General features: G+C 35.2%; 4 protein-coding genes across 8 annotated transcripts; 2 read left to right on the top strand and 2 right to left on the bottom strand.

Moving 5' to 3' along the window:
• The first annotated feature begins 266 nt into the window (after nucleotides 1-266).
• ZFP1 (zinc-finger protein 1) lies at nucleotides 267-1,454 on the top strand. The gene has a single exon (XM_008230542.3). The coding sequence runs from the start codon at nucleotides 448-450 to the stop codon at nucleotides 1,276-1,278; it is 831 nt and encodes a 276-aa protein (XP_008228764.3). The 5' UTR covers nucleotides 267-447; the 3' UTR covers nucleotides 1,279-1,454.
• A 2,816-nt stretch (nucleotides 1,455-4,270) lies between these two features.
• On the bottom strand, nucleotides 4,271-7,688 carry LOC103328148 (uncharacterized protein At2g39795, mitochondrial). 2 transcript variants are annotated; one of them, XR_016126497.1, is made up of 4 exons: nucleotides 7,244-7,688; nucleotides 6,247-6,578; nucleotides 5,629-5,932; nucleotides 4,271-4,578 (listed from the first exon to the last, which is right to left on the bottom strand). XR_016126497.1 is itself a non-coding variant. In XM_008230541.2 (3 exons), exons 1-3 carry the CDS (start codon nucleotides 7,505-7,507, stop codon nucleotides 5,770-5,772), a joined length of 759 nt encoding a protein of 252 aa, XP_008228763.2. In that variant the 5' UTR covers nucleotides 7,508-7,687; the 3' UTR covers nucleotides 5,585-5,769. The 2 variants fall into 2 exon arrangements, 1 of the variants encoding a protein (XP_008228763.2); XM_008230541.2 differs by lacking the exon at nucleotides 4,271-4,578 and having other exon boundaries at nucleotides 5,585-5,932; nucleotides 7,244-7,687.
• Nucleotides 7,689-8,833: 1,145 nt separating this feature from the next.
• Nucleotides 8,834-10,965, top strand: LOC103328147 (PPPDE putative thiol peptidase family protein). 2 transcript variants are annotated; one of them, XM_089051108.1, is made up of 4 exons: nucleotides 8,834-9,479; nucleotides 10,066-10,170; nucleotides 10,204-10,353; nucleotides 10,458-10,965. In XM_089051108.1, the coding sequence occupies exons 1-4, from the start codon at nucleotides 9,347-9,349 to the stop codon at nucleotides 10,709-10,711; spliced, it is 642 nt and encodes a 213-aa protein (XP_088907234.1). In that variant the 5' UTR covers nucleotides 8,834-9,346; the 3' UTR covers nucleotides 10,712-10,965. The 2 variants fall into 2 exon arrangements, with proteins under 2 accessions (XP_088907234.1, XP_008228762.2); XM_008230540.3 differs by having other exon boundaries at nucleotides 10,066-10,353.
• Nucleotides 10,966-12,966: 2,001 nt separating this feature from the next.
• On the bottom strand, nucleotides 12,967-20,598 carry LOC103328146 (defective in cullin neddylation protein (DUF298)). Of its 3 annotated transcripts, none has more exons than XM_089050760.1 (10): nucleotides 20,439-20,598; nucleotides 18,754-18,835; nucleotides 17,331-17,405; nucleotides 17,208-17,244; nucleotides 15,216-15,299; nucleotides 15,041-15,101; nucleotides 14,812-14,918; nucleotides 14,273-14,338; nucleotides 13,354-13,502; nucleotides 12,967-13,271 (listed from the first exon to the last, which is right to left on the bottom strand). In XM_089050760.1, exons 1-9 carry the CDS (start codon nucleotides 20,449-20,451, stop codon nucleotides 13,401-13,403), a joined length of 627 nt encoding a protein of 208 aa, XP_088906886.1. In that variant the 5' UTR covers nucleotides 20,452-20,598; the 3' UTR covers nucleotides 12,967-13,271; nucleotides 13,354-13,400. The 3 variants fall into 3 exon arrangements, with proteins under 3 accessions (XP_088906886.1, XP_016649389.2, XP_088906887.1); XM_016793903.2 differs by having other exon boundaries at nucleotides 12,967-13,276; XM_089050761.1 differs by lacking the exon at nucleotides 13,354-13,502 and having other exon boundaries at nucleotides 13,171-13,276.
• Nucleotides 20,599-21,852: the final 1,254 nt, after the last annotated feature.

Raw genomic sequence — 21,852 nt, forward strand, 5'->3', positions numbered from 1 at the left:
ACTGTAAAACAGTGGTGTATCCTTCTACATATAGGAACATAAACATTTATTATATTAAAAAAATATAGTATTCTTCTTGGGTATATAATAATAGAGTATTGAAAGATATGTAAAGATTCATAAGCAATAAGTTTTATTTTGTTACCTTGTTTTGGATAGTCAACACTTTTACTTTATAGTCTGTACATCTGTAATTTAGGAATTTCAATTCCTTACCTTACACATCAGATTTTTTCCTTATAAATTGTATCATTCTGTAATTTGGAAATGCCATTTTTACATAGACCCATCACCCCAGAAGGAGAAAATTCTCACATTCTTTAGTCCAATACTACTACATGAAGCCTCAAACATCTGATCCAATATCTCACTCCTGAAAATTTCAAGCATCATCCCAGTCTCAGAGGCTCCAAAATACTCTCACCAAGCCTGAACGAAGTCTCAATTATGGAAACCCAAAAGCCACAAATGCAACCAGCACAAGATTATCATCAAGAACACCCACCACAAGCTCCGAACACTGATATTTTATTGGATCTAAGCCTCTCCAACAAGGAACCCGATCACGGGTCGAATCCAGAACTCAATCTCATCAACTGCTTTGATTCAAACGCATCAGGAAACTCTTCACCAGAGACTTCTAGTCCTAAAGGTACAACCGCTCATGATGCTGCTGAGCCAAGGGTTTTCTCCTGCAATTATTGCCAGAGGAAATTTTACAGCTCACAAGCACTTGGAGGGCACCAAAATGCTCATAAGAGAGAGAGAACACTAGCCAAGAAAGGGTACAAGAGTAATTGTACTGCAGCCTCATCAGATGCCTTGGTTAGGCTTCCAAGTTTACTCTCACACAGATTCTCTAGCATGGCCTCTCTCCCTCTGCATGGCTCTTTCAACAGGTCACTTGGAGTTCAAGTGCATTCTACAATTCACAAGCCTTGTTACCAATTATCAAACACCTTTGGTTCCACAAATACTAGTCTTTATGGAGGGCATAATAGTAATAGTAATGGATGCCTGAGAAAGTCTCTTGATCAACAACCTGCAATTAGGCGGCTTGTTGTACCGCAGAACAATGTTTTTCATGTGCAGGGGGGAGTTGGATCGTCGTCATCATCGTCGAGTGGTGGCGTTGGAAGGTTTGTGAATAGTACTAGTGTTCGGAAGTTTTCTCCGGTGACCGAAGGAATTGGAGGGTTGTGGCGGAATAGCAGTGTTGGCCATTTCAAGACTAAGCAAGATGAGTTGCAGAATCTTGACTTGTCCCTCAAGCTCTAAGCACTTACCCAATTACTTTTCTTTCTTCTTTTCTTTCTTTTCATTTTCAAATTTAACTGATCTATAGGCTCTCTCTCTCTCTCTCTCTCACTCTCTGGAATTTCATGTATGCGTTGTAACTTTTGTACATTCATTTTGGTTTTGGATATAGTTGTTGACATAATATTTCAAGGGAAGTTGTTTTGAAATTCTTGGCTTGGACATTGCCAAATGCTGTTGGTTAGGTGTTGGAAGTTGAAGCTGCATGTGATATACCAATAATTCAATGATTAATCTTGCTAAAAGAAAGTTGGGGAAGTAGCATTTTTTCATTCCGCAAATGCTGGTGCACTTAATTTGGAAATTAATACTCTAATTAATTAAATGAAGACAGCCATTCTTCTTTTAATCGGGGAGGCAATTTCTCAATACTTTCAGCCGTCACGAAATCAAACTTATTCCATAGTGATTATGTCCAACATGCGTTAGAATAAATTGTCTAAACTAGAATAATATACACACACAAAAAAAGACCGAACTCAAGTATAAAAGACGAACACACTATTTTGGCAGCTAATGTTGAGATAATATGTCACACTGCACCAGCAGGTGTGTTAATCTGGGACTCTTTTAGAGTCATATCTATCTTAAACTTTTGAATTTATGGTCCACAAAACGTGCAAAGATTTGGATTCTTGTGATTGCCATTTCCTACTTTTAATTTGACATGGACGAGGACCTATACAGATTGGACGGTCAAGATCGTCCTAGATGACACCATTTTTGACCCACCTGCAGTTGAGGTAATAGACCATCTCTGTTGGGATCAAAGAGGTTGGTGACAAGCCATGTGAGAGAAACATAATGACCCTCATCTCTGCCCACCTCCATCAAGTTTTCCTCAATATTTTAAAATTAGGGTGATTGCCTTGATTTCTTAGCTACAAAATCTCTCCCACACAAATGGTGGGTCCAGATCCATCTGATGTTTACTATATCATCTTAGTCATAATAGAACATGATTATCCTAAATTAAGATGTAAAAGTGATTGAGGTTTTGGCCATTGTGACAGTTAACTATAATTGAAATCGGAGATTAGCAAAAGGGGTTTTGAGGAAGACAGAACGTCAAGTCTTGAAAACGAAGGATTAGGGTTTTGGAGTTTCTGCCCAATTTGCTTTTGAAAAAATCAGTTGTGCTGTCCATTTTTTTTGTGTTACACTGCCTCATTCTTTTACCATTCTGGCTTTAAAATATTGCAAGAGCCTTTCATTTTGCCTCTAAATTAAGAAACACTTAAAACAACACAAGCTAGAAAGAGATGCATGTGAATGTGTAGCTATCATGTTGCTGAGATTAGGTGAAGAATTTGAACCCAAGAACTAGTCTTTCTCTATTGGGATCTCATCATAATTAAGGAGGAGATTATTTAACGTGGTTGCATCCGAAAATTAAGCTTTAGACTTGCTTAGTCAGGGTTTAAGTTTGTCCCATTCAATAGACAGAGAAAGAGAAAATAGAATCCATCATCAATCTCAGCTTAATTGAACCCTTAAAACAATATTAAGGCACAAGCATTTCATACTCATGCATATTTTCTCCTCCTCTCGCTTTCTTGAAATTACATGGTTGGAGACTTCACCTAATTTGAAAATTGTGGTCTCACTCACTGCAAAGCTGCAGTTTGTGTACAAAATAATTCTACGTGCCCTTTTTATTTATGAGAATGAAACTGTTGCTCTATGCATGCTCTACAGAACCATGAAAAGCAAATACCAAATTAATCCATTAGAATGGTAGATGATCACTTTCCGTATAATAGATTTTGAAATCAATTGATTATACTTGAGCTATGGGTTGGGGTTACAACGATCATAATCTCAAGCAATTATTGGTGCATAGTGATATTGGGGGAGGGAGGAATCGAACCTAGAATCTCGTTTTGAGTGCATAAGTAAATGTTCTTATCCACTCGAGTTACAAGCCCCTTGTTTGTTTGTGCAGAATTAGATCTTTAAAGTCAATAGTTCTATGATTTCAAACTCTACATACCATAAGGAAAAAAGGACAGCACCTTATTAAATTTCAAATTACAAAAAGGAAAAAAAAAAACTTCTCAACAAAGATACACACTTTGTTCAACTTTTCTAAATGCCAGATAGTTTCTGTATGCAAATGAATTCAATAAATACAAAGTTGAATATTCAAGGCTGTCTCAAGAAAGTTCATTTATGTACAACTATTGTTTGAAAAACAAACTTTAAAAAAAAAAAATAATAATAATAATAAATCAACACAATTTGGCAACAGATGAGAGGGAAAAAAGTTCTATAGATGAGATCAGCATGGCACATAACAATAAGAAAGACAAGTCTGATATTCTAAGTGGACCACAAAAGTTGAATTTTCGTTTCCTTTCAAATTTGTAAAACCAATTATGTGAGCATAATATATATATATATATATATACACACACACGAGGCACAGTCTTGTACACTTAACATTGTATTTTAATATCCGAACCATCTATTTTTCAGGTATAAATTCAAAAATCCCCTCCACAAAAAATCACTTAAATCCAAATTCATTTGACCACTCAATTAAAGGATTATTCTTTTATTATTTTCTTGAAGCACCGTATTCATCGATTTGGGTTTAGTGCCTGTGCCCAGAAGTGTCACAATCAATGCCATCGTCATTCTGGTTAAGAAAAAAGGGCTCCTACTAGGAAGTTCGAATTATAGTCTAGGCCAATTCAGGATCTAGGGGTTGCAAAGTACGATGTAGACCAGCCAAGATACCCAAAATAACATGACATACTCATGCATATTGCTCAATCAAACCAAAGAGATAAGACTTTCATCTTATCCCGGGTTTGACCAAATATACACCATCAACATGTCTGTCTAGCAATGATAAAGCAATTGTAGTGGAATGTGAAGTTCACCAGACTAGATAGTACTATAGAGCATCTTTCAATAAAGCTAGGACCACTAGTTGAACACACCAACATATCAAGAACTTGATAATTTCAGTTTGATTGCAATTTAGTTTAGGCTATGAAGCTAGAAACAAACATTAGTCCATGAACTTGAGTTGCCTATCTCAATCAGCAGGAAAAGGAGAATATATGGTTAAAACTAAAAAGCAAGGGGAATGGATGAAGACATTACATTGATATTTGTTAACAGAACTGGTAAAAGTGGATGCAGATATTCAATGAGAATGCAATTCTGGCCACACACCTTCAGCAAGCAGCATAATCCAAGGAGCATAACCATCCACACACCACCAAAAGTAGTCCCAAACCAGATTACAACCTGCAACAACTCGTTCACTTTCCGAGATCAAATATTATCTCAAAGTGAGCGTTCAAATTTTATGGAGCTACAACAAAAATTCAACAGAGGTCTTTTTTTCGTGGCAGAAGCACATTTCTAACCTGACACCTGAACTGAAACCAAAGTCTGAGAAACAAAATATGGCAAAAGCCAGTGTGTAGGACTGAAAAAAATAAACCAAAAGCTACGTAATGTATGAAGTAATTGATTCAGTGGATAAGTACAATGACAGAACCACCAGACGTAGAAAAAAACTTGAGAGAAAATGTAATTTTTCCACTTGACTTAAAGATTTCCATTTCAACCAACAAGGGCAGCACCCAACAAGATCAGAGAAAATAGCAAAATCTGTCATGACAAAATCAAATCACTGTACCATGAACTGGGAAGGCTAGATATTTTGCTTCCGAAATCTTATCATAAAACAACCGGCAGAGCACCAGCCATATGCAATATGCATAAATTAACCCATTAATCTCAATGCATAACCAGCAGCAAGTATTGTTGTCATAATGATGTGAGCTGCTCTCTAGTTGAGGCAGAAAATTTTGAATAGCAAAAATCTCCCACTGGATATGAAAGCTGCTGGAAAGTCACATAACAAAAACCTAGTACTTGGATTGAGTAAATCTACCCAAAACTTGGTAGGACAGAAAAACAATGGTGAACAAACTCAATCTACAGGTCCACAAGTAAAGCTTTGTAGATCTTTCCAGCTATACTTATTGACAGAACAATCACTGCACTTTGGCTTGGTTAACAGGTGAAAGTTTAGGTTACGATGTAAGAATGGATCCTCGTGTTGACTGAAAAAATTGAAGAAGAAGACATTTTCAAGAAATTCTTGAACCCATATAGATGGCATATGCCACCACTAGAGGGCTGTTTTATTCCTTTGGATGGTCCAATGCAACAACTTGCCTAAAAGTTCAAATGAAAAGCTACATAATTTTAAAAATCAAAGATGGAAAGTTAAAAACAACAATGAGATTCCAAATAACCATTTTAATTCATTAGATGACCACTTACATAATCGTGCTAGTTTCTTCCCCTCAGTTAAATACAAGTGGACAAGATCATGTGCAATCGCAACCAGGTTGAAATTTCATTACCCAACACAAATAGGATCGATAAATCAAGTTCATCCAAAATGTTGCACAACCAATCACTCTACTTCTTTTCAATAACTGATTTCACAGTTCCCATCCATCTAATGAATTCAGTTTTATCTTTGTTCTTCATGTATTCATGCAAGAAAACAGCAAGATCATCATTTATACCCCTTGATTCTGAGAATTCATAAAGTGCGTCTTGCAACTCATCATCAAGTTCCCTGTGCACAACCAACCACAAAAACAAATCAATACTGCCATAAAGGCAGAAGCAATATTATTAGACGAAAGCATAAGTCACCATTCAGACTCTGCAGATATAGAATTTAAAGAAAATAACACACCAAAGGAAAAAACCACAACGCAACACTAGCACAGAGAAAAACAAATGGCAGGAGAAAAGGAAAAAAACAAAAAGAAGAAAAGAGTTCTACAAAATTCAACTGAATGAATAAACAATTTTGCTAAATCTCTAACACATTTATGTTACTAAAGTTATTAATAAGAACTAGTATAATAAGATATATCATCATACTTGAACTCAGGACCCACATAAGCCTGAGCTGGCATGTTATCAGGCTCTCGGACGAATAGCTTGTTGATCTCTATAGTATCTGGCCAAACTGAGCACATAATCTCTAACACATTGCCACCTTCCTTCTTGGAGATATTGACAATCATGGTAATGTGAAGCTGCACTTCTTTGCCAAGGCCACTACCACCTTTGGATTTTGGAGCAGGAACAGCTCCATCAAACATGGTGGCTTCAATCTTTATGTCTTCATTGTCTTCAAATTTTCTCCTCAAGCTTATCCATTGCTCACCAGGACGGTCGTTAACTGTAAATGATTTGAATTTTGTGACTGGCTGAAAAGAAAAAAAAGGATTTCATAATTACAACCCGAAAATCAATTAACTCCCTATTCATTAAGGAAAGCTTTTTCTACGGAAAGGTTTTCTAGAGATTATATAAGAGTACCTTTAACTCAAAAAACTAACCACTGACGATGACTTAATACGGTCTTAATCCTATGACTGATGGCTGAGACAACTTAGGAAGGAACGAGAACATCGTGCATACAACCTATTACCTAGCCTTGAAGATTGCAGTTCATAGGCAGGCCAAAAAGTATGTCAGGCACACAAGTTAGCTTGTTTTCAGATGGATCTTAAACAATGAAAAACTTCTTATTAGGTTGCATAAGATTTTACTAGAACCCCAATCAAATGGACTCCAATGCATCTTTCATTATCTAGAAACCTATTCGAAAGAAAAAGATATAGACTTTTTAATAATATGTCATTTTCCTGAACAACTCCCCATCGAATGTCAAAAGAAAAGAAAAAAAATCCCCAACAACCCAATCCTCGAAACAAACCCTAAGGCTTATATACATTTCCAAATTCTTTCCCTTTTCCCTCAATTTCTCAGTAACCAAACAAAGCCTAACCCATTTTCTCATCATAAATTGAAAGTTTTAAAATTCAAAGGGAAAAAAAAGAGACAGAGAGGGAGTGGATGAAGTGGGCACCTTTTTAGGAGGAGAGCGATCGAGTTCATATTGTATCTCATTGCGTAACAGTCTGAGAACGTGGCCTTCGAAGGCCGATTTGCGCATTTCAGAGATGTAAGTTCTAAGGCATTGTGGTGGCAGAAGCTTGGGGTTTAAGAGGAAGACTTGTTCTTCATGTGCAAAATGAAAAGTGGGTATTTGCTGAACTAGGAATTTGGAAGAAGAAGAAGAAGACAGAGGAGAAAGAACGGATTTTCTTAAGGGTGTGATTAGCCGTGCCATGGAGTTGTTGCGTTTCAGAGGTTTTAGGGTTTAAGGGCCTAAGAGAAGAAGCTTTTGCTAGAAGTTGATGGAAAGAGGGAATGGGTGTTGGGGAGGCTCAAGGCTTATGCAGTGAAAAGCCCTTTTTGAAAAAGTCCAGCCCAAGTAATATCCATAAAAGTTGGTTTGAAGCTTCATAAAACAAGGGTGTTCGTGTTCCCCCCCGTGATTCGTTATCAACCAATCCCAAAAATCATTCGAGTTAACCAGTTACCAACTCACCATTTGAACCATATCAAGCTTCCTCCACAAATCAACAGATTCGGGTTAACACTAAACTAACAATCTCACCCTTATTTCTAATAGTTACTAGCCTCTTGGTACATGCTCACGCATGTGCCAAATGGTTTTATTTTTTATTTTTTATTTTTTAAACATAGATAATTATGTTTTATAAAAATATGATCAATTATTTGATTTTTCTTTTAATTTAATTTAATTTTAATATGAAAAAGTGTGAATTTACAATATTATCCTCATTTAATTAATAATTTTAATTCTTAATGTTTGCATTAACCAAGAGTATTTTCTGACATTTTGAATGTTTCACCATTCTCTGCCTTTTGCTTTATATATATAGATACACTAGAATATATATATTGCTACATAGTTCATAGTAGAACAAAAATATAAACATATAATAATGCTTTTTAATATTTTTTTTTTCTAATCAATTTTGTTATTTTTTGTTCTTTCTCTTTCTTATTCTACCCTTACCCTACAATTCCCTTTAATAAAAAGACATATACAATCACTTACTAATATCATGAAAGAATAAAAAAGAACTCTAAGACTATCATGCATACCTTGCTCTCATCATATCTAAGCTCCTAAGTAATTCCGAAAAATTTCGAAACTAAATTCGAAACCGTGATTTCCGATCTGTTCCGGCGGAAAAACACCCCTACTCTCACAAGACCTTCTGAGGAGCGTCTATCAAATCTCATGGTGAAACTCTCACTGTTAAAAATCTTCACAATGGTTCTGAAATTCCAAAGGCCGATCACTTTAACCACTCTAGTCTAGGGTCAAGATAAAGCTCAACCGTCAAATGTTTGACTTGCAACTGAAATTTAAAGACTGATGATCGCCTAAATACTAGTTAACCAAAAATTTTAAAAAAACTAATCCACATTCTATAATAGTATTATGACTTATCTCATCTGGCTGGGCCCTTTCACCCTCTTTCTCTGCACCCAAAAAGCCAAAAATAATTATATTTCTTTCCTCTTTCTCTTTAAAAGTTCGAATTTAAATATCCCACTAATCACAGTCATAATATATAATATATGACACCACCCCACTATGTTCCATAATGAGTGTACGTTACTTTCTCCCATAAATTCAAATTTTTAAATGGGATGAGATGAGACCAGCTCAGATTTTAACCAATCAAGACTCCAGCTTTTCCCCCCTGTAATTCCAATCAAATCGAAGCCCAATTATCCACAGATCCCAGATTTGTATAACATAGCAACAACCACCACCTTCTTCTTCTTCTTCTTCTTCTCATTTTTATTTTTTTTATTTTTATTTTTTTAAAGACAGGGCAGCAGAAGCAACAGCAGCGCTACCACCTTTCACTGGTGGAACCCATCAAAGCATCAGCAGAAGATTCTCAAAATTCTCTTCTCTAACTTGAAACAATTAAAAATACCCACAAAATCAAAAACCCATAATTTAATATCCAAAAAGCAACCCAAATTCTGATGCAATTCGTTCCCATGGTGCTTGTTATGTAGCTGAAAATGACACTGCCGCTATAGCATTTAGTCTCTAAATGCAGAAAGAAACGCCAGAATGTTGTGCAGAAAGAGTGTCTGCACTGAGGACAGTGGATCGGTGTCTGTGTACCTCAACGTCTACGATCTGACACCTTTCAATGGCTATGCTTATTGGCTTGGCCTTGGAGTTTACCATTCTGGTGTACAAGGTTAGTGCTTCTTCTTTGCTCATCATCCTGTTCTTTACTTGCTCTTCTTTCTTTTCATAATCTGAAGATTTGTTGGTGTGACTTTGATCTGTGCTTGAGGTTATCCTGTAGTTAAATCCATGTATATTTTTTTTGGTTCTCTTTCTTTGTACTGGTTTGGTGGGTTATCCTGTAGTTAAATCCATGTATTTTTTTTTTTGTTCTCTTTCTTTGTACTGGTTTGGTGGGTTTGGTTGGTAGATTCAAGTTTTCTTTGGCTGATGAGGAAATACAGAAAAAAATTGAGTTAACTTTCTGGGTTTTGAATGTTTTGCAAATATAAGATATAAAAATTGGTCTTTTCAATTTCTCGAATCCGAAAACATAATTGTTTGTGTGGTTCATAACCCCTTATCAGCTTCTGGTAAGAAACCAAAGGTTCATGAATTCTCTTTTATTTCTTTTACCTAATTACAATGAGCTTTACATGGTTTTTTTTTTTGTCCTTTCACATTGGTATGGGCAAAAGAAAAGGAACAGAGAGGAAAAAGTTCTTTTTGTTGTCTTCTTTCTTTCAATGTTAATGGAGGTTTTGATACTTTTGCAGTTCATGGTGTTGAATATGCATTTGGAGCTCATGAGTATCCAACAACTGGAATATTTGAAGGAGAACCCAAAAAGTGTGATGGGTTTACATTTAGGAAGTCAATTCTGATTGGGAAAACGGATGTTGGACCTTTAGAGGTGAGGGCAGTGATGGAAGAGCTTGCAGAGCAATACAAAGGAAATGCCTACAATTTGATCACTAAAAACTGCAACCATTTCTGCAATGATGCATGTGTTAGATTGACTGGAAATTCAATTCCAAGTTGGGTTAATCGTCTTGCCCGAATTGGTAAGAATTGGTTTGGTTTATTTATTTATTTTCCTGTTTGGATCATACGTTTAATGTTATGATGTTTGATCCATAACAAATGATAATCATTTGTTAATTTGCAGGCTTCCTCTGCAATTGTGTTCTTCCTGTGACTATAAATTCAACAAAAGTTCGACATCATCGAATCGAAGATAAGGCAGATGAAGGAGACAAGAAGAAATTAACAAGCCAGCCAAACAATTTGGCAACGTCTTCTAATTCTTCTTCATCTCCATCATCCTCTCCTTCTGGCACAACAACCCGCAGGGGAAGAAGCAGAACAAGACGCGCTCGTCCTCCATCTTCGCCTTTGATGATTGGTTCATCATCCTCTTGATGGTTGAGATTTGCAGCACAGTTTTTCATCTTCTCAAATTTTGCTTAAAGGAAAGAAGCAAAGATTCTTGTTTCTACCTATTTTCTTCATTCTTTTGCTGTGCTCTTAATGCTAACATCTGTGTGCATGTGCATGCTTCATTATTTTGGCCAGTGATTATCTGTCTCTGCAAAATTATTCAAGTTGGCCTCATCTTGTTTGGTTTTCTTGTGGTACCTGGCTCAACATTGACGTATCAAATTGTCTTCCTTGGACATCTTGGCTCTTCTTTGGATGATAAATTGACAATGCACACACTTTCTGTGGTTTTCTCTCTGCAAGACGTCCGTCCTTTATTAATGGACGGATTTTCAATGAAGTATCGACAAATTATTGAAACAAATAAACATCGACAAATTATCGACATATTATCGACACATTATTGCAAATAGGTGCTGCTGACTATACGTACAGTCACAAAGCAGACTAGTATCCAATTCGCCATTGGTCTAAACTAAAGGTGTTGCTTTAAGAAAGTAAAAGCTATATACCAAGTCCTCAAGATCAAGGAATCTGAAAACTGTGTCTGTCTTTCCTTTAATGTTTTCACTTCGGAATAAAAGAAAGCTTAGGAGTTAAAACCGTATGAACCTTGTGCTCTCATTGGAGTGCTTCAGTTTGGCAGAAACACTTGTATTAAAGGGGGAGAGCATTGTTTTGCTATCCCCAACCAATTACAAACTGTCAAGTGAAAAATTTATCGCACGTGACATGCCATGATTGGCCTAAGGTAGCAAAATAATACTATTCCCATTTCACACAAATGTTTCTCTTAGTTTGGAGACAAGCCAAGTGTCTAAAGTATGGGCGGCGCCAATGAAGGTTCACAGTGGTCAAGTGACCCTTCTCATGTTTAGCATATTTGATCTTTTTACATGTTTGTACTTGATTCTTTCATACAGTATTTCTGAAATTTGCTTCTCACCGTCTTATTTTTTGAAAAAACTACAAAAATAAAGATGAAAACTTTTGTCTCGCATGTCCTTAACTTATACTTACCTTTGTAATTATTTCTTTATTTGTAATAACTTAATAATTATTAACCTAATTACCTAAAACTAAAAGCATGACATCTTACCCCCAAAAAAAGCTCAAAAGCATGACAATTCAAATTGAAGATCGCCAACCTATGCTCTGTTGTAAATATTTTGGAATGATATAGAAATTAATACAAAGGATTTTAATATCAGATGATTTTTATTTAATTTTTTAATTTTTTTTTTGGTGAATCTTATCATTTGAGGATGACACTTCTTGATAGATTTTCTGACTCGTCATTGGTTTAAAGTATCTTTTCTTGGGAGGAAAATAAAAAAAGTTGGAATGCCCCACACCCTCAATGTGCCTTCACGTTCTTTTACTATTCCTGGGTTGGTATTCGAAATGAAATTCTGTCCATGTCTTTATCATAATTTTCTTCCTCATTAAAATGTAGGGGAAATCATGGTGGCCTAGACTAGATGCTCCAAGGACGGGTGTGTGTGCAAAAGCCCCTCTTTATAGTCGAAATCTGTCACTTTCTTCATCCCATTGTCCTCTTTTTCTTGCCTTGACTCAAGTGGGTAAACAAATATAGAACAACTCCTTTGACTTGTGGGAACAAAGAAAGGCAACTTTCTGTGCAAAGTGGAGGCCTTCCTTATACTTTACTGGTTTCAATAGTCCAAGAATGAGTGATCAGTGTAAAATGGAGGCATTGCTTATACTATACTGCTCTCACTAGTCCAAGAAATTATTGTTGTATGATCAGTAATTGTGAGAGTACATTGTATACAACGGTTGCATGCAATAATGTGTTTTGTTGGTTCAAAGAAGTTACTCTAATCTATTGGGAACCTGTCAAATATAAAACATTGACACATGGTATGGTATATCCAATATACCTAATAATTCCTCCTGAAATATCAAACATTGACACATGGTAGGATTTTTTTATTTTATAATTTGGGCTCCTATATTGGGTATTATAGTGAATCTCCCTTATAAAAAAACAAAACCAACCCCAAAAAGATGGATTAAATCAATCTTTCTTCTGGTTTTTAAACAAATTTATGCAACAAAATTATGTGCCACAAGACAAAATTTGGTTCAGTTTTTAGACCAAAATATAGGAACAGTCTTACATAAATAAGCCCAAGAATTCTCGAAGTGGTGTATGGTTATTAGATGTTTTTGACCTATATAAAATGATGCCCGAGGCATCTAAAGCACGGCCATTATGATTGAAAAGTGCCTCTTTTATTCTATCAACATTCAAGATACAATCTCTTCACACTAAAATTGCATAATCCAACGGCCTTAACTCGATCAATCAGCCCAAATAACTTACAACATTATGTATATTCAACAGAAAAAATTACAGAAGCGTCTATAACATTCAACAAGACTTTCCCAAGCATATCCATAACACAAACACGCAATTTCCAAAGGTGAGCACTTTGAGGAAGCTTTTCATGTTTGGAAGGAAAAAAAAAAACAAAACGAAATAAAATTCCTGAAGCCATTTGATTTTGTTGTCTAACTGTCCTGCAAAAAGGCCAATCACAACAAAAATTTGGGTAGGATGTCAAATTGGGAAATCAAGGATCTGAAAAGTACTTCACCAGCAATTGTGGGGTTTACAGCAGAGACTCAAGTTGACCAAAAATTATCAGCTTTGGGTCTGCTTCTCTCGCAGCCATTCGACAAAATTGTCCAAGATCAAAGGCCATGCAAGTTCAGGATCGTAGTTGCTTAGGTCTGGAAAGCTTATCTGTGCAGTGGGTGGTGAGGGGTAAAATATTAGCTTAGAAGGTAATTAACATTTAAGGAAAAAAAATAGGAGGCAAAGGGGCCAGCTGATATGCAAAACCAAATGTTAAAGACTAGTGACATAAGACACGGCTTGATAACCAAACTTCCCAACCTCTTTACTTTGCAGATTCTGTAATTCAACAGTGACATCAACTATACTTAAGGTAAAGGAACATTGGGCGATGCGGAGCAATTGCCCCCTGAAACTGAAAACATCTCTTATATTTTTGTTCATACTATACCATCCCGCATAGTGGGGATTTAAAAGAAGGCAAAGCAAAACATACGTACAAAACAAGACCTTCCTTGTTTAAGAAGACTTTGTTTGTCAAAGAAGGGTATTGTTAGAATAGGTTCTCCTGACTGTAACCCCCTGCTCCCCTCCCCAACAAAAACAGTGCTGAGCAACAAAATCTGGTTTATAACATGGTAGCTCAGCAAACAATTCACTGTAAGTGGTTCACAGCACATTAGAATACTTATACCAACTCAGGTTGGCAGTTGCATTCCTCCACAGAGGTAAGGGTATAACTCAAACTTAAAACTTGGAATTTGAACAAACAGGACTTAGTAGTGTGAGCGTTTGAATGTGCACACGGCATGCACTATAGCATGATGTATTCAAAATGTACCTTGACTTAAATCTTATAAGCTGTATCATATGTAGAAAAATGAACAGAAGAAACAAAGGCAGGAATTTTGAAATCAGTAACCAAAATGAAAGATTACCTCTTCGCAGAACCGGTAAAAGCCCATCCACTGATCCATGTTTATGACTTTGTAATCATTCTGAGTCTGCATTTTGAAAACAAACAAGCACTTAAGAAATTTACTTTTACAGTCCCTTGTCTTTTTTTTTTTTTTTGTTGGAAAAGGTGTCAGTAATTACAAGATATTAGACTACATATGAAGACATCTGCAATTCTTTACTCTCAAATCTATAAACCTCATGAGGTCACCAATGACATGATACATGCAGAAGTCTGGACAGAAGGAACCCCATCATCTTCACTAAAGAGTAGAACATTGCATATACCAATTTTAAGAATCTTTTACCATTAAGACGGAAAAGCAGTTTGCTAGCTTAAAAATGAAGCAGTGTGATGGTAGGCTGAAAACAAGAAAGAGGCCTAATTTCTTGATGAAAAAATTCTTATGCTTCAATTGCCGTAAACTCTTTCCTCTTAAGTACACATAAGCTGCAGCTGTATTACTCTAGCAGTACAAAGGCCCATATAAATAAATGGATGCTGTACAATACCACTCACCTTTAAATACTGAACAAACAAGTCAACCTGCGCTTGGTATTGAGATCCTAAAACAATATTTAATAATTCGCATATGCTGTCTATATCTATGCTCTTCTGTTTCTCCTCTGAAAACAAAAATAAAATACAGAAGGTTGAAATTAGCACATGCATAAAGGGTAAAACCAAAGGAAAGAAAAAATTAGGTTTCAATTCAAGATTAAACGACAAGCAACCTTGAGCTCATTACCTGTTAAACAATAACGGAATGAATAGGAATAGAAATCCACAAAGTTTGTTGGCCTCCTGACCTTTTCATGATATAATTAAAGGGAAAAGGATCAGATTCTCTGTGACCATATGGATGTGATGAACCAATTAAATTGCCATAATTTTATAAAAGGAAACAATTTAAAAGATACTACCTCTTTCTCCAGCTCTGGAAGTGCCTTCTTTAATGCATATTTATTGCTCACCCTTATTGCTTTAAATCCTGTTCGCCACTCTTCCTATCAAAGATGAGATTGGCAACGTCATTCCAAAAAAAAAAAACAAAAACAAAAAAAGAGCGAACGAAACATGAATTCAAATGAGGGACAAAGATATGGTAGGTGGACAAACACAGTCTGTCCAATAAAAAAGAAATGATGAAGACGATAATTAGAGCCTAAATTACTTTGGATTTAGCTAATTTTTTTGTAGGGATGACTCTTAAACCGCAAGTTGAATGGAGGATGTGCACACTTTTCTTAAAGTATGGATGTCAACACTTGAACCTCCCTATATATATAGGGTAATGTGCCCTTGCCAGACTGTGACCACACATTAACAAGAGCCCAACAAATCAGTGGTCCAAATTGATACTCGGATTTTCACTTTAATCCTTAGTACTTTTATTTTTCAGTTTCGCCCTTGTAGTTTCATTCCGTTTAAACCATTACTCCAATCCGTCAAATGAGTCAACAACTCCCAAGTTGCAGAAAATCTGGGGTCTTCATGCCAAATCCATGATGTTCAATCTTATTTTTAACTCGTAAAATGTAAGTTTTAACACACGATATTATATAGGTTTCAAAGCTTGTAACAATAGCTTTCAGATCATATAAAATATTTGAGGATTGATAACCTATAGTGAGAAATAGAAGCTCAAAAGTGATTATTTGGACATAGGAAGTATGAAATGCATCAATGGGTTTTTCTGTGAAATTCTTAAGATCGATTCAAATAACTTGACGTCAGATTTGGCATATGTGGTTAGCATTATTTGGAGCATTAAATCCAAAGATACGACTAATTGAAAAACAATCCAATAACAGGTTTTACTGCGGTAAAGCTTTGATAATTTAACACTGGTGTCACCTGATCTATGTGTATGTATGTATGCATGTGTCTGGTTTTCTATATGTATATATCTGTACATACACATAATCCTTATGTGCATATATATATATATATGTATGCATGTAATAGATATCCCTTATTTCTAACACACACACATATATATATGGGTCAGGATCAAGGGACGCATATTTTTGTCTCTCTCTCTCTCCCCCCCTCTCCTCTCTCTTCTTTGTTTCTCTCCTCTTTTTTAGCATTTAGGTACACATATAAATTCTGCTGTGTATTGCCCAATAAGCAAATCGAATCTTCATAAAAGCATTTTGAATTAATCAAACTCTTGCTCTCAAAAATTGTCAGCCTTGAGAATTTTGCAACAGCAAATCTTAGGTTCTTCAATAATTTTGAATTAAACAAATATTTGACAATTTTGAAATAATTTCAGCCTTTTATCTCAAAAGATTTGCAAGAGCACGAGTTTGAACAGAGCAGAAAATCATTTTATTCTTGAATTTGACATCATCTTTCATAAAAGGAGGAAGAGTCGTTGGTTAAAGAATTTTGCATCAAATTCAGCCTGTTATGATTAAAAGCATGAGTTTGAGATTTGTTGTAGCTTTTCCTTAAAAATTTGTAGTGACTGCTGTGTATTGCCAAAGAAACAAATAGAGAGAGAGAGAGAGAGAGAGAGAGAGAGAGAGATAGGAGAAATAATGACATTGTGATATTCCCAATGATATTATTAAAGAAATAAAAATGGTAATCTAGTGGTTAAAAATGTGTCATAATGTGTGTCCTCTGATCTTGACCCTCTATATATGTGTGTGTGTATATATGTATCTCTTTTTGAGTAAACACCGTCATGTGAAGCAAATACAACATGTTGCAAAGAGTTGAGGGGAAAATCTAAGCATAAAAATCAATTTAAAAAGGTAGAGGTAGATGCTAGATATAATACAATAAATTGAGGGAAAAACAACTGGCCAACACAATGATAACTGGTGTGGATGCATATTCCATGAGTAAAAAAAAAAGAGCTTTATGAATTTTGATGCGCAAACAAGAAAAGTGCTGCTTACCAGGGTAAAGTATCCCTGTTTTTCAGCTTTCATTTTCCTGGCATATGTAGTTTGTTAGCTTTGACACAGTAGATCAAGGCAAAATCTAGAGTGAGGATACAAGTGACTATAAATACAACTTACCAGGCAAGCATCAATATCCTTACATCAGTATGGTCAACTTCCACGTCTGAACACAGACGTTCAATTCCCTCTGGGCTGTTCAAAAAGTGAGTAATAACTGATAAGTTATACGAGTACATCAATTTTTTTCCAAACAAAAGGTGTACACTAATTTAAAATGTTTATCTTCTCCCATGAGAAAATTAAATAAGGTGGATTTCTACTATAATTATCATATCATAGGACATCAGTATGGTCAACTTCCACGTCTGAACACAGACGTTCAATTCCCTCTGGGCTGTTCAAAAAGTGAGTAATAACTTATAAGTTATACGAGTACATCAAATTTTTGCCAAACAAAAGGTGTACACAAATTTAAAATGTTTATATTCTCCGATGAGAAAATTAAATAAGGTGGAGTTTCTACTATAATTATTGTATCATAGGATATATGACTCAATGCCTAAATATGAAACAATATTCCTTTTCTTTTCCCTTTTAGCAAGAAAAATGCGATGATTTGTAGGAGAGTTCTGTTTGATATTTGAGATGTGCAATGTCAAACAGAGCAACAAACAGGTTAGAGTCCTTAAAAAGAATTTAATTTCCTTCGTGTAATGTTTGAGTGAAAATACCATAAATCAATTTTTTTTAGTGCAGAAGGTTTTTATAGACAATGGAGAATTGTGAATTGAACAGAAACCCTTCCTATTTAATCGTGCTTATAAGTTGTCACTGTGGTGAAGAGCCAACAATGATCTTGAATTGTTTCAAATGAAGGGTGAACCAACCATTCATTTTCTTTTATTTCCAAAAAGAGGTCCCACATTTATGAGATGACAGCTGTTCACGTTGGATTTGGTCCTTTCTTAATGGAGGAGGTTTTCTTTCGAATAACTTGATTCAGGTTTCCTTGTAAAATTTGATTTATCAGTTTTCGTAAGTTTTGATTATTCCAACCTGACTTGTGTGATGTGTCCTAGTAGAATTATGAATTTATCAGAGAGCCCAAAAATTCAACTCAAGGGTGGATTTTTGTAACACAGAAGGGAGTTAAGAGTGAGAGCCAAAAGGTTTGAAAGTGAGAGCCAAATGGTTTGAGAGTGATGTTCACGAGTTTGAGAGAAGGTGTGCAAGGGGTGTATCCTATTAGATATGAGCTCAGGTTTGGGATTAAAAATTGAGTGGTTATTCTTGTACCCTTTTTTTTCCTCAGATATAGTGAAGGTGAAAACTCAACATGGACGTAAAAAGAACTTTTGCAACTAAATATGTGACAAGGCGGCAAATAACATCTTGATAACCTAAAAGAATTGCTGAATCAATTATGTCATTGAGCATGTTCAACACATACATTCACAAAATACAACCTTTTCACCTGTTGCAACAAAAGCAATGACTAAAGCCACAAATTCAAACAAGTATTCTCATGCAGTAGACTTACTCAATCAAACCAGAAGACATATTTGCATATGTATTGAAAAAAGCATCAATCCGTTCCAACTCTTTATTAGCTGCTTTAATGGCTGAAAAGATAAAGATTAAAATAGTTACGACCACAGACAGTTTGGAATGCTAACTTAACAAAAATTAGTAATCAATATTCAAACAGGTGAGTATCTACAGCATCAGAAGAACACATTCTACAACTATTAATGTCTGCAGTAAACCAACATGAAAACCAAATAGCCTCAAACCAGAAATATGTTTCAACTTAAAGCAAGGTTCACTAAGTAATGTGTGCTTCCTGGAAGTCTCTAACAACTTGATTAGGATATAATTACAGAACTCGTGAGAGACAGCCAGAATAGACCCAGCTTAGTGAGAATGCTGGGTTCTCTTTATTTATAAACACCCATAAGTGGAGTGCTCAGCTGGTCAATAACACAAAGCATAGAACCATACAATATGATACCTGGGAATATATGTCTCAGTTGAAAAAACAAGAGAAGATGTTTTGTCCTGCCATGGAAAAACTGAAGCTTCCTAACTCAGAGACTCTAAAGCGGCAGCACAATCTCTTTGATTAGAGAATGAACAAAGGCTAAAGAACTGGGATCTGACTGCCCCTCGAAAGAGAATGAAGATGTGCTTCAATTATATGGGCAATTTGAAAATATTATGAATTCACTAGCAAATCCCATGGAAATGAGAATAAAGCTTAAATTGTAGATTCTCCAAAGCAGAAGTCAGTTAAACAAGTTTATGCTAGAGGTATCAATCATCCTCCTTGTTGTCCTAAAAAAATAAGATGGATTCAAGCCTAAAGATGGATCAAACCCATCTAAAATGCAATCTTTTGTTGATATACAAGAATATGTCCAGCATCTCCTGAAAACTCAACAGTCAACACAAATTTGTAAACCAAATGCTTCTGCACAATGCGATATAGACAATCAGTTGTACCCTTAGTTGGTAACGTTTCTGTTTTCCTTTTTAACTAAAGGAATGCAAAAAAGGGTGATGTGAAAAAGAAGAGAGTTGAGAGGGATGTGTGTGTGAGAAAGAGAGAGCGAGAGAACAGTAAGGAAGCATGGAATGGTTTTCAATATAAAAACCAAAGACAAAAACTAGAATAATTTTAAGCAATTTCCAATTTTATCTATCTATCTCATTTATTTCCTCTTTCTCCCATCTTTAATTTTAAAAAACAAAAATATAATCAAATGGCCTTACACAGTTCAATCATGAGAATTTCTGGTTCAATAGCTCATTCTTTTCAACAATTCAAACCTTTTCAACCTTTCATGCAAATACAACATTCCATTACTTCTAGTAATTCAACTGCACCACTCTCCGGCTTTTGATTTCAACAAAAAGTCAACATTTCTTATGTTCATTTATTAGTATTCCTGTAATTTTAAATTATTGTTCTGTTCCTGAGCTAAAGCAACTCAATTCAAAGCATGAAGCTCAAATTGAACCGGATCCATACTCCCAACACTCATCAATTTCCATGATCATATATAAAAGTCGCAGAATTCAATAAAAAATTTAAAAGCTTTGAACATAAAACAAAGGAATCAATACTAATTACAACAAAACCAATCATCAAACTATCAAAAACAAAAAAATTGAAGGATAATTGAGCAGAATTGACAAAGAAAAAGGAAAGATCCGATTACGAACCAGAGCGCCTCATCTTCTTCACAAAATAGACACGGAGATATAAACACAGAAAGAGTCAAGAGCAAGCGAGTGCAGAAGCCTCGTCGCTCGAGAGCTCTGTTTTCGATGTCAGAGAGAGACTTAGAGAGAGAAATTTATAGAGGAAGAGATGGAGTGACAGGCTCTTATATTTGAGGCTCTCTGTAGCCTCTATTTTTGGCTTTTTCCGAGTATGAAGAGAAGAAGATGATGACGTGGCGTTTGTAGATTGGGTAAAAACTTTTACTATTTTGGTGAGCTGCGTACGATAAAAAGAATTAAAAAGGAAATTAAATTGCTGGCTGGCTGGCTGTCTTGCTTGCCGAAATTAATGTCATTTTTACTTATGGAATTGGGAGAAGTTACAAATCGGGGAAGTCGTTATAGAATCAACTACTACCTTAGATTAATTAACTTCTTGATTTTCAGATATTGGATAACGGATATAATTGTGGAACTCATATAATATTTTAATTCTCTATGTGTTAGTAAATGCATAGTAAATCAAGAATTAGAGTAATTTCAATACTCAATCGCAAAAGTCGTGTCGTACAATTATTTTCGTTTTTCTAGATTGAAACAAGGCTGTACAAAATGGGTTGTCTGACCTTTGCCCAAATGAATCTATGTCAACAAAGATTAGGTTGGATCATTATTGAGAGTAAATCTCATATCTAGAAATTAAAGCTTTGCGTAACAATTTATCGAGCATCACCACTCATTGCTAATTAGTTTTGCATTAAATACTTACATTCTAATATGGTATCAGAGCAGGCTATTCACGTGACGGTCACACATGATGCCACCCACTAATTAATGTATTGTCCATGTGTCTAATAGTCTAAATGATGTTGAGCCTCTTCACCCATTCTCAATTGATTTTAGGTTGGATGCTCATATTCTAATATTATATATGACATATAATATTATAATATATTAGATTATTTTTGGAAAATTTACTCTAAAATAAATATATATTAGGTTTTTTTTGTCTACACTTTAACTATAAAACTTCTTAATCACTCTTCTATTTTCCCTTAAATCTTTTAAGTTAGGTTATGATACTTGCACTAAAAACTCCTAAAAAAAAAAATGCTTCTCTTTCTCTTCATCTTTTGTTTAATGTAAACTTTGTGAATTTTTTCCTTCCTTTTTTACATGTCATAGTAGGGTACCTCAATTAACATTGGGATCTATGAACCTTTTTTGTATTTCTTCTCTATGTTGGAATATAAATTATTAACTTTTGAGTCTTTAGTAGTGTAGATGATGAGATTAAATATGAAATAAGAAATTCATGACAATTATGGTAGTAATGAATGAATAAATTATTAATCAATATGAAATGATATTATGAAGTGGGTTATACCGAGCGATTAGTATCATATCAACTTAG

Source organism: Prunus mume, linkage group LG4 (genome assembly GCF_029339155.1).
Source record: "Prunus mume cultivar Tortuosa linkage group LG4, ASM2933915v1, whole genome shotgun sequence".
NCBI lineage: Eukaryota > Viridiplantae > Streptophyta > Magnoliopsida > Rosales > Rosaceae > Prunus > Prunus mume.

Coding starts and splice junctions, on each gene's coding strand:
- LOC103328147 (XM_008230540.3), top strand. CDS start 9,347: ATGTTGTGCAGAAAGAGTGTCTGCACTGAGGACAGTGGATCGGTGTCT. Junction 9,480..10,065: donor TTACCATTCTGGTGTACAAG/GTTAGTGCTTCT, acceptor ATACTTTTGCAG/TTCATGGTGTTGAATATGCA. Junction 10,354..10,457: donor TAATCGTCTTGCCCGAATTG/GTAAGAATTGGT, acceptor GTTAATTTGCAG/GCTTCCTCTGCAATTGTGTT.
- ZFP1 (XM_008230542.3), top strand. CDS start 448: ATGGAAACCCAAAAGCCACAAATGCAACCAGCACAAGATTATCATCAA.
- LOC103328148 (XM_008230541.2), bottom strand. CDS start 7,507: ATGGCACGGCTAATCACACCCTTAAGAAAATCCGTTCTTTCTCCTCTG. Junction 6,579..7,243: donor ATCGCTCTCCTCCTAAAAAG/GTGCCCACTTCA, acceptor TTTTCTTTTCAG/CCAGTCACAAAATTCAAATC. Junction 5,933..6,246: donor TATGTGGGTCCTGAGTTCAA/GTATGATGATAT, acceptor GGTTGTGCACAG/GGAACTTGATGATGAGTTGC.
- LOC103328146 (XM_089050760.1), bottom strand. Junction 15,102..15,215: donor TTCCAGAGCTGGAGAAAGAG/GTAGTATCTTTT, acceptor TATCATGAAAAG/GTCAGGAGGCCAACAAACTT. Junction 14,339..14,811: donor TGTTTGTTCAGTATTTAAAG/GTGAGTGGTATT, acceptor TTCAAAATGCAG/ACTCAGAATGATTACAAAGT.